The 15,463-nt window shown below is 40.7% G+C and overlaps 1 protein-coding gene across 11 annotated transcripts in view; it reads right to left on the reverse strand.

Moving 5' to 3' along the window:
• Positions 1-15,463, reverse strand: part of evi5a (ecotropic viral integration site 5a) — a 280,753-nt gene that overhangs the window by 105,814 nt on the left and 159,476 nt on the right. For all 11 annotated transcript variants that reach the window (XM_043698799.1, XM_043698797.1, XM_043698800.1 and 8 more), the window contains 2 exons: positions 6,656-6,814; positions 3,243-3,389 (listed from right to left, as the gene is read on the reverse strand). In XM_043698799.1, coding sequence (XP_043554734.1) covers positions 3,243-3,389; positions 6,656-6,814 — 306 coding nt within the window. The remainder of the gene's footprint in view (positions 1-3,242; positions 3,390-6,655; positions 6,815-15,463) is intronic.

Here is a 15,463-nt window from a genome sequence, read left to right on the forward strand (position 1 = left end):
AGGGCAAGTGAAACAAAGAACAGCCAGGGAATTCCTAGGAGCATGGCACTCATCCACAAACTCCATCGACAAACACATCGACCTGGACCCAATATACCGGCCACTACAGCGGACAGCTGAAACTGACAACCGGAAGCGGCAGGGACAGGCCACTATAAATGCCGGAGGAAACACCACAGAAGCGCTTCACAGGAGGCTCCCAAGCACAGAGGATGTCACCTAGACAGGGGACGAAACGTTTTCAACAAAAACTTCCAGCTCGGCGAACAGAACCACAGCAACGAGCACCCGAGCTACAAATCTTCTCACAAACTTTGAATGGAAACAGACCCTTTGGCCCAACTTGTCCATACCGACCAGATATCCCAACCCAATCTGGTCCCATCTGCCAGCACCCAGTCCATATTCCTCCAAACCCTTCCTATTCATATACCCATCCAAATGCCTTTTAAATATTGCAATTGTACTAGCCTCCACCACTTCCTCTGGGAGCTCATTCCATACATGTACCACCCCTCTGTGAGAAAATGTTGCCCCCTTGGTCTCTTATATCTTTTCCCCTCTCACCCTAAACCTATGCCCCCCTAGTTCTGGACTCCCTCACCTCAGGGAAACGACTTGGTCTATTTATCCTTTCCATGCCCCTCAATTTTGTAAACCTCTTATCAGGTCACCGCTCAGCCTCTGATGCGCCAGGGAAAACAGTCCCAGCCTGTTCAGCCTCTCTCTATAGCTCAACTTCTCCAACCCTGACAACATCCTTGTAAATCTTTTCTGAACCCTTTCAGGTTTCACAGCATCTTTCCGACAGGACGGAGACCAGAATTACACGGCAATATTCCAATAGTGGCCTAACCAATATCCTGTACAGCCGCAACATGACCTCCCAACTCCTGTACTCAATACTCTGACCAATAAAGGGAAGCATTAAAAACGCCTTCTTCATTATCCTATCTATCTGCGACTCTACTTTCAAGGATCTATGAAACTGCACTCCAAGGTCTCTTTGTTCAGCAACACTCTCGAGGACCTTATCATTAAGTGTACAAGTCTGGCTAAAATTTGCTTTCCCAAAATGCAGCACCTCACATTTATCTGAATTAAACTCCATATGCCACTTCTCAATCCATTAGCCCAGCTGTTCAAGATCCCGTTGTAATCTGAGGTAACCTTCTTCGCTGTCCACTACACCTCCAATTTTGCTGTCATCTGCAAAATTAACATCTAACAATACCTCTTATGCTTGCATCCAAATCATTTATACAAATGACAAAAAGTAGAGGACCCAGCACCGACCCTTGTGGCACTCCACTGGTCACAGGCCTCCAGTCTGAAAAACAATCCTCCACCACCACCTTTGAGCCAGTTCTGTATCCAAATGGCGAGTTCTCCCTGTCTTCTGTGAGATCTAACCTTGCTAACCAGTCTCCCATGGGGAACCTTGTCGAACGCCTTACTGAAGTCCACAGAGATCACATCCACCACTCTGCCCTCCTCAATCTTCTTTGTTGCTTCTTCAAAAAGCTCAATGAAGTTTGAGAGACATGATTTCCCACGCACAAAGCCATGTTGACTATCCCTAATCAGTCCTTGCCTTTCCAAATACATGTACATCCTGTCCCTCAGGATTCCCTCCAACAACTTGCCCACCACCAATGTCAGGCTCACTGGTCTATAGTTCCCTGGCTTGTCCTTACCACCCTTCTTATACAGTGGCACCACGTTAGCCAACCTCCAGTCTTCCGGCACCTCACCTGTGACTATTGATTATACAAATATTTCAGCAAGAGGCCCAGCAATCACTTCTCTGGCTTCCCATCTGATCAGGTCCTGGGGATTTATCCACTTTTATGCATTTCAAGACATCCAGCACTTCCTCCTCTAACATGGGACACTTTCCTTACATTCTATATCTTCCATGTTCTTTTCCACAGTAAATACTGATGCAAGATATTCATTTAGTATTTGCCCCATTTTCTGCGGCTCCACACAAAGGCCGCCTTGCTGATCTTTGAGGGGCCTTATTCTCTCCCTAGTTACCCTTTTGTCCTTAATGTATTTGTAAAAACTCTTTGGATTCCCCTTAATTATATTTGCCAAAGCTATCTCATGTCCCCTTTTTGCCCTCCTGATTTCCTTCTTAAGTGTACTCCTACTGCCTTTATCTAAGGATTCACTCGATTTATTCTGTGTATACCTGACATATGCTTCCTTCTTTTTCTTAACCAATCCCTCAATTTCTTTAGTCATCCTGCATTCCCTATACCTACCATCCTTTCCTTTCACGCTAACAGGAATATACTTGATTTCAAAATAAAAACTTAAACTGCTTTGAGAAATACCTGAATAATGTAATAAAGTTTGTATGTAACTAAGACAAAGGAAATCAAAGCATCCAACAGACAACCAAGCCATGATATTCGGATAGAAATATTGTGCAACCCAATCACTAAAAGCACACATTTGTACATGCAATATCAATATGGTCAAAGGAGGAGGAAAAACTTTAATCAGAGGATACAGTGACTTTCAACATTTTCAGAACATATCTGTTTGCTATTAACATTTTTATCAAATTATCAAAAATAGACCAGGAAAAAAGTGGAGTGTCTTTGTTTTAAAGCAAACTTGATGTTATGAGCACAATTTGCTGAACTAAAACAAAGTTTAAGTGATGACATTTTATCAAACACCTTGAAATGTTCAGTGTTTCAAACTCAATCTAAAATTTATGTAAAACGTGATAGGTCAATCACACTCGAGTCAGTCGGTTGATATAAACTTTATACCCATTATTATTTGATATACTCTGTCCATTATGTACTTCATAGCAATCCTCTTCAACAAAGTGAAAATAAAGCGAAAGAACTAGTTGCTGACTTCAGGAAAAGGCCAATGAATGATATTGTTCCCAAGAAGATTAATGATGCGGATATTCAAATAGTTACTGGACACGCATTGAGGTATCAAAGTACAAGGCAAGATGCATTAAAGAAAATATAACAGGGGAATACATAACTATATCACCCCTAAACATTAAAATACTTTTTTACTGAAGATGTTCTAAGGCTGTAGATGAGATGGTACTCACTCATAACAGCAAATAGCACCAGAATTTAAAAATTTTAATTAAAGTTAGAATTTTAAAAAAATTATTATTGATTTATACATTTCAATGAACAATCAATGTACCCAAAATTAACTTCAGATGGATGATAAGTTGAATTAGGAATATACTATACCTTGCAGTCCATCTCAGCTATTTTCCTTTTAGCTTCATTTAATTGAGTGAGTAGTCCTTTATTCTGAGCCGTGAGATACTGCACCTTCTCACGAAGGCTACTGCACTCCTTCTCTGCTCGACATAGCTGGTTACTGCTGATTTGGTTCTGATATTTTCATAAATTAACAGATAAAACAAATTACAAATGCAATTTCAAATTCACATCATATTTATTCTAATAGCAATGTTTAAATGTACACTCTACATGTACAGTGTTGATCTTCCTAGTTTTAGGAAGAATGTATTTATATTAGCAGTTTAAAGAAGGTGTACTTAATTGACTTAATTCACTTAAGAATCATTTAACTGAGTCATGGGATTGAGTGTTGTCATATGAGAAAGAGCAATTCTATAAAATTTAGAAGATAACAGATGGTTTGGAAAGTATAAAAACCTGAGGGAAACTGACAAGAGTGGATGCTAAATTAATTATTAAAGATAAAATTTTAAAAGAAAAAGATATAAAAGAATTATAAAAGTTGAAATTATGATTCATTTGGAGAGCAGTAACAGGATAGGTCAGAGTCAGCATGGATTTATGAAGGGAAATGATGCTTGACTAATCTTCTGGAATTTTTTTGAGGATGTAACTATGAAGATGGACAAGGAGAACCAGTGGATATAGTGTACCTAGACTTTCAGAAAGCCTTTAAAAAAGTACCACATAGGAGATGAGTGAGTACATGGTATTGGGGGCAAAATACTGACTTGGATTGAAAATTGGCTGGCTGACAGGAAGCAAAGAGTAGTGATAAACGGGTCCCTTTCGGAATGGCAGTCAGCGACCAGTGGAGTACCACAAGGTTTGGTGCTGGGACCACAGCTGTTTACAATATACATTAATGATATAGATGAAGGTATTAAAAGTAATATCAGCAAATTTGCTGATGATATAAAACTGGGTGGCAGGGTGAAATGTGAGGAGGATATTCTGAGAATACAGGGTGACTTGGACAGGCTAGGTGAGTGGACGGATGCATGGCAGATGCAGTTTACTGTGGACAAATGTGTGGTTATCCACTTTAGTGGCAACAACAGGAAGGCAGATTACTATCTAAATGGAGTCAAGCTAGGTAAAGGGGAAGTACAATGAAATCTAGGTGTTCGTGGTCATCAGTCAATGTAAGCAAGCATGCAGGTCCAGCAGGCAGTGAAGAAAGCTAATAGCATGCTGGCCTTCATAACAAGAGGAATTGAATATAGGAGCAAAGAGGTCCTTCTGCAGCTGTGCAGGGCCCTGTTGAGACCGCACCTGGAGTATTGTGTGCAGTTTTGGTCTCCAAATTTGAGGAAGGACATTCTGGCTATTGAGGGAATGCATCGTAGGTTCACGAGGTCAACTTACAGAATGGGGGGACTATCATCTGTTGAAAGGTTGGAGCGACTGGGCTTGAATTTAGAAGGCTGAGAGGGGATCTGATTGACATGCATAAGATTATTAAAGGATTGGACACTCTGGAGGTAGGAAGCATGTTTCCGCTGATGGGTGTGTCCAGAACCAGAGGACAGTTTAAAAATAAGGGGTAGGCCATTTAGAACAGAGTTGAGGAGAAACTTCTTCACCCAGAGATTCGTGGATATATGGAATGGTCTGCCCCAGAAGGTAGTGGAGGTCAAGTCTCTGGATACTTTCAAGAAAGAGATGAATAGAACTCTTAAAGATAGTGGAATCAAGGATTATGGGGATAAGGCAGAAATAGGATACTGATTGTGGATGATCAACCTGAACCACACATCCTTGGATGGGTGTTTGAACATTTTTGAATTAGATAAATATTTGACTAACAGGGGATGTGGAGCTACAAATCTTCTCAAAACTTGCTAATTAACAGGGGAGTCCAAGGTTATCAGGTTAGATAGAAAACTAGAGTTGAGGTCACAATCAAATTAGTTATGATCTTATCAAATTTCAGAATAGGTTTGAGGGGTTAAACACTTTTCAGCTTTTAATTTGTGCACATGGGCATATCTTAGTTCCCCCTTCCATGTGCTTTATGAGCATGGAAAATGAGATTTTCTGGAAGACTGTAGTTAATATATCTGAAGCCATTTATACATCTTTCCCCTACCTATGTTATTTAGTATGATTGCATTTCTAATAATATTTCATTTGGACAAAATGCATATTTGGAACTTCTGGCAATGCGAAACCTGGACTATTAGCTGTCAATAGTGACGTGCACCTCAAAAGAAATCCTGCCCACATCATTTTAACTGTATTAGAGCACAGATTTCCTATTTTGTTGACACCAGTTTGAATTCGGTGCTCTCAACAGGGGATCTGTGGCATCTATGAACAGGATAAACAGCAGAGAGGCTGTCAAACAAGAAAGAATGTAAAGCAGGAAATCAAAGGAGGGAAATTTAATCACAGTATAAATTGTATGAAGACAGGGATATCCACAATACAGGAATAACACAAATCGAAAGCCTTTTAGCAAACAGCATATCCCATCAGCTGCTCACAACAAAAAAAAACTGACAGCATCCAAAAGTTACACACTTGTAAAATGTGCAAGTGTCCAATATAGATGTGATTCCACAATTAGCCAGCACGTGCTGGGTATTCCTGAATGTGCAAACAATGATGTTGGGAACAAATGTAAAACTATCAACTCGGCACACAGTGGGATGTGGGTTCACTGGAAGCTACATATTTTAATATATAGGGCCTACATATATTAATATATAGGGCCCTGTTCTTTGCAGATTGACAGAACATGTTCACACACTCTGCCTGCTTCAACTCAACAAAACAGATCACAGTCATTCACTAGCGAATTTCTCAGGGAAATGACGTGACCAGAGTAAAATTGCCTTGTTTAAAATTTAAACAAAGTCTGGCAGTTAGCTGCCAATCAATCATCACTAATTGGTGTATTCTCCACATGCCACCTCTTGCAACATGAGTTTTCATTTTCTGCAATAATCTTTGATGATACCTTATTAAATGTCTCTGAAATCTAAGTACAATACATCTACCAGTTCCCCTTTTTTGAAGCAATCTGTTACGTTATCAAAGAATTCCAAAACATTGATACATGATTCCTCTTTTTTTTATTTTTAAAGTCTGGCTTCAGAGTGAGATATTGTAGACTTCTGTTACAGAACTGGAATGATGAAACTGGAGTTCAAGATCAATTTTCTGAAGACATCTGGGTAGGGACAAAGAGTTATGAGAAAAACTGAAATGGATTCAAGTTAAGGTCTAACATATTTTTGAGTGAGTTACCTACTTAATTATCTCACCACTGCCCAAAAGAGGATATAATAAAATTGGAAGAGGAAAGAACTTTCAGAAAAAAACCTAATCAAGTTAAATCTATTCAGTAAATTCTATTCCATGACAAAACTAATAGAAGTTATTTATACCTGTGTTTCAAGTTCCAGCATCCTTTGTTTAACTTCTTTCAGTTCAGCCTGTGTTTCAGCTCCTCTAAGGCGCACTGTCATCAGTTCATCTTGCAGCTCACTTACAGCATTCTTCCGTGGGGAGTCTTTCCACCTGCCAGTTGTTCGAGCCAAATGACGCTAGAGATAATTTGAGAATTGGAGTGAGTTTTATCAATGTCTGTGGTCACACATACCAATTCAAGTAAAGTTCACATCATTTTACAACTTAAAAGGACATATAAATCCTTTCAGTATATCTTTTTAATATGGCGTGCCATTTCCTTGCAAAACAGATGGACTGCTTTGGATACTGTTGAGGGGAATGTCCTCTTGGAGAAAGCAGTAACAGCTAAATTTGTTGCAATACAATTGGCTCTGCTGCACAGGGAGGGAATACAGAGTGTGGGAATACACTTATATGGGATTCAATTGAAATAGGCAGGCATTTCTGTTGTCACAGATGAGACTCCAAGATGGTACACTACCTCCCTGGAATTAGAGTCAAGAAAGTTTCAGAGCAGCTACAGGACATTCTGGAGGGGGAAGAACAGCCAGTGGTTGCGGTACATATTGGTTCAAATGATATTGGTTTAAAAAAAGGATGAGGTCCTAAAAGGATGGAGTCATCAGAAATAAATTGAAAAGTATAACCCCAAAAGATAGTGATCTCAGGATTATGGCCAGTGCCACAGGCTAGTCAGAGTAGAAATAGCAGAATATATCAGGATGAACATGCGACTAAAGAGATAGCGCAAGGAGGAGGGTTTCAGATTCCTCAGGGATCTGGGACCAGTACAAATTGAATGGATTACATCTGGGCAGTACTAGATCTAATGCCCCGGGGAAGTATTTACTAGAGTGTTTGTGGAAGCTAATATGGCAGGGGGATAGGAAACTAAGCAAGGAGTCAGAGAATGGGGAATCCCACACCAAGAACAAAAGGCAGGGGAACAAAACAAAGTGACAGGCAGAGAAATCAACGGCCAGGATCAAACAGGGACATTGTGAACAGTAATGGGAATGGGGCAAGAAATGATTTTCAAAAAAAACAAGCCTTAAGGCACAGAACATATGTAATAAAATGGATGAATTAATCATGGTGACAACAGGTATGATATCGTTGGTATTATGGGGACATCGCTGCAGAGTGACTCAGGATGGGAAGTGAATATTTGGGGTATTCCGTATTTAGGAAGGACAGAAAAAGGTAACGGCAGTGGAGTTGCATTGCTGGTTAAAAAGGAAATTAATATAATAGTCAGGAAGGAGGTTAGTCTCGATGATGTGGAACCTGTATGGGTGGGGCTGAGAGACACCAAGAGGCAAAAAACATTAGCGGTGGTTTTGTATAGACACCCAAACTGTAGAGGCGATTTTGGGAATGGCATTAAACAAGAAATTAGAGATGCATGCAATAAAGAAATGTAATTATGAATAACTCTAATCTGTATCTCGATTAAGCAAAACAAATTAGTAGCAATACTACATGAGGAATGCCTAGAGTGTATACAGTTCCCCAACATATTGGTCCATTCTAACTAGAGACTAGGTCATTGGAGACTGAACTGAGAAAGGAATAATTGGCAATCTACTTGTGCAAGCCCCCTTGGGGAAATGAGCAATCATAGTGATAGACTTTTTATCTTGATGGGGAATTCTAATAGAGGAAAGCACAATGGTATGAGGCTCAAAATGGCTATGATTGATAGGAGGACATGATTCAAAGGAATGATGGCGAAAATGCAATGGCAAACATTCAAATAGTGCATAAGTGAACTGCGACAACTGTTCATTCCTGTCTGGCACAAAGTAAAATGGTCAAACATGGCTTACAAGGGAAATTAGAAATACTATGAGATCGAGTGAAGAGGCATACAAACTAGTCAGAAAAAAACCCGAAAGATCTGAGGAGTGGAAGCAGTTTAGAATTCAGCAAAAGAAAACAATTTAATTGAGTAAAGGAAAATAGAGTACTTGAGTAAGCCTGTGTGGAACATGAAAAATAACTGTAAAAGTTTAAGTATCTGAAGAGAAAAAGTTTGAAGACAAATGTACATCCAGAGAGAGGGAAACGATGAAATGGCTTACGAACTAAATATATATTTTGGTTCTGTGTTCACAAAGAGGGTCACAATGTTGGAAAATACAAGGTATGGTGAGGAAACCAAGGAATACAATATTTGTAAGGAAAGTGTGCTAGGGAGGTTGACAGAAGGTAGAACATAGAACAATATAGCGCAGAGCAGGCCCTTTGGCCCTCGATGTTGTGCCGACCTGTGAACTAATCTAAGCCCATCCCCCTATGCTATCCCATCATCATCCATGTGCTTATCCAAGGAATGCTTCAATGTCCCTAAGGTGGCTGAGTTAACTACATTGGCAGGCAGGGCATTCTACGCCCTTACCCCTGAGTAAAGAACCTGCCTCTGACATCGGTCTTAAATCTATCACCCCTCAATTTGTAGCTATGTCTGCTCGAACAAGCTGATGTCATCATCCTAGGAAAAAGACTGTCTACCCTATCTAATCCTCTGATCATCTTGTATGTCTCTATCAAATGCCCCCTTAGCCTTCTTCTCAGTCTTTCCTCAGAAGACATTCACTCCAGACCAGGCAACATCCTGGCAAATCTCTGCACCCTTTCCAATGCTTCCACATCCTTCCTGTAACAGGGCAACCAGAACTGTAGATAATATTCTAAGTGCGGCTGCACTCGCACTTTGTATAGTTGCAGCATGACCTTACAGCTCCAGAACTCAATCTCTCTACCAATAAAACCTAACACCCTCCACTTGGCACTTCTCAGCCCAATTCTACAGTTTATCCAAGTCTCCCTGCAACCTGCAACATTCTTTCACATTGTCCACCACTCCACCTATGCCTGTGTCCAAGTCGTTTATAAAAATGACGAACAGCAGTGATCCCAAAACAGATCCTTGTGGCATACCACTAGTAACCGGACTCCAGGTTGAATATTTTCCATTAACCACCACTTGCTGCCTTCTTATAGAAAGCCATTTTCTAATCCAAACTGCTAAATCACCCTCAATCCCATGCCTCTGCACTTTCTCCAACAGCCTACCATGTGGAACCTTATCAAAGGCTTTACTGAAATCCAAACTGCCCTATCCTCATCCACGTGCTTGGTCACCTTCTCAAAAAACTCAATGACGAAACCATGTTGACTATCTGAAATCAAATTGTTAGATGCTAGATGATTATAAATCCTCTCTCTTATAATCCTTTCCAAAACCTTTCCGACAATAGACTTAAGGCTCATGGTCTATAATTACCTGGGTCATCTCTACTGCCCTTCTCGAACAAGGGCACAACATTTGCAGTCCTCTGCTACTAAACCTGTAGACAATGATGACTCAAAGATCAAAACCAAAGGCTCCAACATCTCCTCCCTAGCTTCCCAGAAAATCCTTGGACAAATCCCATCCAGCCCAGGGGACTTGTCTACTTTCACTCCTTCTAGAATTTGTAACACCTCCTCCTTACTAACCTCAATCCTTTCAAGTCTAATAGCCTGTATCTCAGTCTTCTCCTCTACAATATTCTCCTTTTCCCGAGTGAAAACAGATAAGAAATATTCGCTTAGCACTTCTCCAATCTATATAGGGTCCACACACAACTTCCCACTTCTGTCTTTGACTGGCCCTATTCCTACCCTCGTCACCCTTTTATTCCACATATATCTATAGAAAGCTTTAGGGTTCTCCTTTATTCTACCTGCTAAAGACTGCTAATGTCCTCTTCTTAACTCTCTCTTTAAATCTTTCCTAGCTACTCTGTAACTCTCCATCACCTCATCTGAACCATCTCATCTCAACATCACAGAAGCCTCCTTCTTTTGCTTAACAGCCTCCCTGCCTGACAGGAACATATCTATCAAGGACACGCAATATCTATTCCTTAAACCAGCTGCACATTTCGATTGAACCCATCCCCACTCTATGCCTTCTAAGTCTTGCCTAATCGCATTATAATTGCCCTTCCCCAATCTGTAACTCTTGCCCTGTGGCATGTACCTATCCCTTTCCATCGCTAAACTAAACGTAACCGAATTAGGGTCACTCCCTCCAAAGTGCTCACCTACCAATAAATCAAACACCTGGCCTGGTTCATTACCAAACACCAGATCTAGTGTGGCCTCCCCTCTTGTCGGCCCTTCAACATACTCTGTCAGGAAACCCTCCCGCACACATTGGACAAAAACATCTAACATACTAGAGTTATAGCATTTCCTGTCAATGTTGAGGAAGATAAAGACCCAATAATGACCACCCTGTTCCTTTCACTCCTACCTAGAATTGTTTTGCCGATCCTCTCCTCCAAATCCCTGGAACTCTGCGAACGCCTATAAAAATCTCTCAGCAATGTGACCTCTCCTCTCCTGTTTCTAACCTTAAACCATACCACCTCAGTCGATGAGTCCTCGTCAAAAGTTCTTTCAGCCACCATTTTACTGTCCTTGACTAACGAGGCCACACCTCCCCATCTTTTACCACCTTCCCTGCTCTTAATGAAAGGTCTAAACCCTAGAACCTGCAACAACCATTCCTGACCCTGCTCTATCCATGTCTCCGAAATGGCCACAACATCAAAGTCCCAGGTACCTATCCATGCTGCAAGCTCACCTACCTTATTTCGGATACTCCTGGTGTTGAAGTAGACACACTTCCAACCAGGTACTGTCTGCCAGCACATTCCTGTGACTGTGAAATCTCTCCTTACTCTCAGCCATGATCAAAATTCAGTTTCAAGTAATTTTCCAGATTTATAACATAAAAAATCTCTATTGCTTCTTTTTAATCTAAATGGAGAAGATTTGCTAGATTTCCCTCCTTGCTGTGCATGGACACTAGTGCCTGAAAATATCAAGTTAAATATTGATAAATTCTGAAGATATCGAAGGGTATTGAATAACAGGCAAGTCTATGGATTTGTAGACAAGCCGGTTTCGTTGAATTGCAGAACAGACTTGAGGGGCTTAAAGTCTTTCCCAGATCCTCATCTTTTCATTGCTTGTTGCATTAGAAACATTGTTTATGATTCTGACCGGTCTTACACAAGATGTAGTTTGACCAGAACACTACAGGCCAGTTTGATAGGATTTTCTGACTTGCATTTTTCTAGATGGATTACAAGTCATCAATTAACCGCAATTACCCTTCTACACTGGTTGAGTACAAAGTACCTAGTCACTGAGAGGTGTAATGGCCCAGATTTTCCAATGGTTAGATAGTTGATCCTGCAGCACAGATAGAAATTGCTTGTCAGGACTCTGCAGAATCTCTGATGCAGCAAACTCTGAGGGAAATACATAGGAACTGAAGATTCAAACAAGCAGTTCGCCTGCGCTTGGAACCCTCCAGGAGCATCAATTCAAACTGGAGGATTTGGAGTGTTCCACTGCAATCAAGAGTCACTGGGGAAACATTAGACAATTAAAAACCAAGTCTGAAGTAATTATTAACTAGAACCCCTAATTTACCCCGAACTATAACTCGCCCAGACCTTATACACCCTCCAGACCCTGACTCGACACCCACTCTTCCTTGCTGGACCCAACATCCCTCCACCCCATCCTTTGCCAGACCTGACACGCTGCTGCCATTCCCCCCCCCCCCCCACTTTTTCCTTGCTCGGCTGACAACCTGAAACATTCTATCATCCACTCAGTGCCCTGGCACACTACCCTCACACTTGGCCTGCAAATGGATCGTGTCATAGGAATTGTCAAATCGTCTGTCTGTGCTGCTGACATTTCAATCACAGCAGACAGCAACTACTGCTACAAGAAAAGGGGGTGGCATTCGCCAACAACCCTATATGACAAGGAACCTGTTACTTTTAAGACGACTTCCCTTCTTCTGAAGGAGCCATGATTGGAACGGACTGCCAAAAACGTAGAGCTCTTTCTTAACATGAGCAAGGTGGTAATCACACTGTGAAAATTGGAAAATCTGGTCCAACATCTCTGTGTGATTCTGCGAAACTTAATTTTTTATTAGATGTGTAGATGAACTTTTGGGTGACTAATAGACATTTACTTCCTGTAAGGGAGGAAAGAATACGCTCAGCAACATTTGAAAATCAGAACTTTGAACGATTGCTAACCGCCAAGTTACAATATCATAGACAATTCAACTGATTGTTCAAACAGTGATATCCTGAGTAAGTCCACAACACAATCTCAGGATTCAGATAAACTTGTAGACCAAGTAAACTCAAGTTGCTTACAACTTTAAATTACATTTCTGCCTCCGGATCACTCATGTTTCCTTTTTATCTATTTATATTTTCTCATTATTTCAATATTTGTCGATCAAATCACAGTTCATTTGAAATGGCATCCATTCGTGGTTTATCACAGAGGTAACCTCAAGTACACCTGAGAATTTGGATGTATTCAAAAAGTCTAAAATACATTCAACTGCAATACAGGTTAATTCTTCATCTAAAATCTCACCTAATGGGCCAGTTCATTAAGCCATTACTGATATCGTATCAATGTGTCTTGGAGATTGCCAACTAATCTTAGCTGGGTAAAATATTTGAATGCTAAAGTAGCTCCTCAATGCCCTTAATCTGGCAAGGGTTTAAAAAGTCAGAAATTCCAGTCTTCATTTTCATGTTTCAACTTAAGCAAGATGTTTAAGAATTAATATTGGTGCCAACAGATTTGGCTTTAATTGCAATGTCTTTCATCACTGACAACATACCAATACTCTGTTGCATAACCAGAGCGATCACAAGGTACCCACAGGACATACCCCAGCAACTTCTGGAAAGGGAGAAACTTGTGAAGAAAAGGATTTTTGACTTCATTCTTCTTCTTCCTATACAGTATGTACATGCTTCCAACATTTCACTCGGTCAAGATTAGATTAGATTAGATTAGATTAGATTAGATTAGATTAGATTACAGTGTGGATTCAAAATTTCAATATTTGGCAGGAGAATCGATGTTTTGGACAAAAGCCCTTCATCAGGAATGAGGCTGGCAGCTGAGGGAGTAGTGAGATAAATTGGAGGGGGGATGAGGCTGGGGTGGAGGGGAAGGTAACTGAGAGTGCAATAGGTAGAAGGAGGTGGGGGTGATGACGATAGGTCAGAGAGAAGGGTGAAGTGAATAGATGGTAGGGAAGTTGGAAGGTTGGAACTGGTGAGGCATTCTTCCTCCAGGCGTCGGGTGGTTAGGGAGTGGTGGTGGTCCAGGATCTTGATGGAGTGGGAGGGGGAGTTGAAGTGTTCGGCCACGGGGAAGTGGGGCTGGTTGGTGTGGGTGCCCTGCAGATGTTCTCTGAAGTGCTCTGCGAGTAGGCATCCTGTCTCCCCAGTGTAGAGGACACCGCATCGGGAGCAACCGATACAGTAAATGACGTGTGGAAGTGCAGGTAAAACTCTGGTGGATGTGGAAGGCTCCTTTGGGGCCTGGGATAGAGTGAAGGGGGAGGTGTGGGTGTAGGTTTTGCATTTCCTGCAGTGGCAGGGGAAGGTGCCGGGAGGGGTGGGTGGGTTGAGTCTGAGGAGCAGGAGAATCAATGTTTCAGGCAAAAGCCCTCCTCACTTTCTCATGGTTCATGATGATTGCTACATGCGGTGCTAAAGACAGTAATAACATTACTTCAGCATCAATTGTGAACTTTCAAAACCTACAACTAGTGCTTTCTAAATGCATGCACACACTGGCCACTATTGTATATCAAAAGCATCATAGAAATATAGATAAATGGCACTAAGTCAATCATATCCTTTGTGGTATCAGTTAAGTAGCATGACGACATTCTGGTTTACTAAAGTAGTACACCAGGCAGACCAGTAAACCAGTTCAGACTGTTACCCATTTTTTTCTTTCACTGTTAGAAAGATCTGTACACAAATATCAAAGGTTAGAGGATAAACTTTATAGTATGTAGAAAATTAGTTTGCTTTTCAATTTTGGCTACTTGACAATTCAGTCTACATTTACTACAATGTATGGCAGTATTAAATCTTCAGTTAACTAAATAGTATCCTTGTTGCCACCTACAGAATCAAAGTTGTAAGATATCTGAACTGATGAACTCTTCAACTTTCATTCTTAAACATAAAGTAGCTGAATGAAATGAGAACTGCCACAACCACATTATTCTTATTGGGCACTTAAGAAATCTCAAATTCTCAGTGAGATGAAGCATCATAAAATAAGATCATATCTTAAGAGTAAAGAGATTTTCACACAGTCACAGCCATCCCATTCATTATACGTCACAGAGCTGACAACAGAGGTAATGAACACCTCCTTGTCAACCATTACTTTTTCCAGTATAAAAAAATCATTCACTTTACATAGGACTGGAGGTGCATTGACCAGACTAGTACAAGTGGCAAGTTCAGTCCCTGATAGGCACTGGTGAAACAGTGGACTGGTTGAGAAAATCTCTCAGAGGTATAACATGTTTTTAGACTGTCCAGAGAAACCTCAGACTTTGTCTAGCAGAGGAGACTAAGAAAGACGACAAGATTAACAACAGATATATTTTGTTGCATTCATCAACTTGACCAATGCATTTTATTCACTAAGTTGGAAAGCTCTATGGACCCAGCTCAAAGATTGTCAAGAAACTTCTTCACAATTTTGCAAATTCCTCATGATAATAGGATTATTATTGTGTGGGAGAAAGTCCAGACTGGAGTTATGCAAGCCTGTATGATAGACCCCATACTACCTACAACTTACCTGACAATAATTATACACCTCAAAGATCATCTAAAATTCAGTGTCAACATTAAATA

This window comes from Chiloscyllium plagiosum, chromosome 11 (assembly GCF_004010195.1).
Source record: "Chiloscyllium plagiosum isolate BGI_BamShark_2017 chromosome 11, ASM401019v2, whole genome shotgun sequence".
NCBI lineage: Eukaryota > Metazoa > Chordata > Chondrichthyes > Orectolobiformes > Hemiscylliidae > Chiloscyllium > Chiloscyllium plagiosum.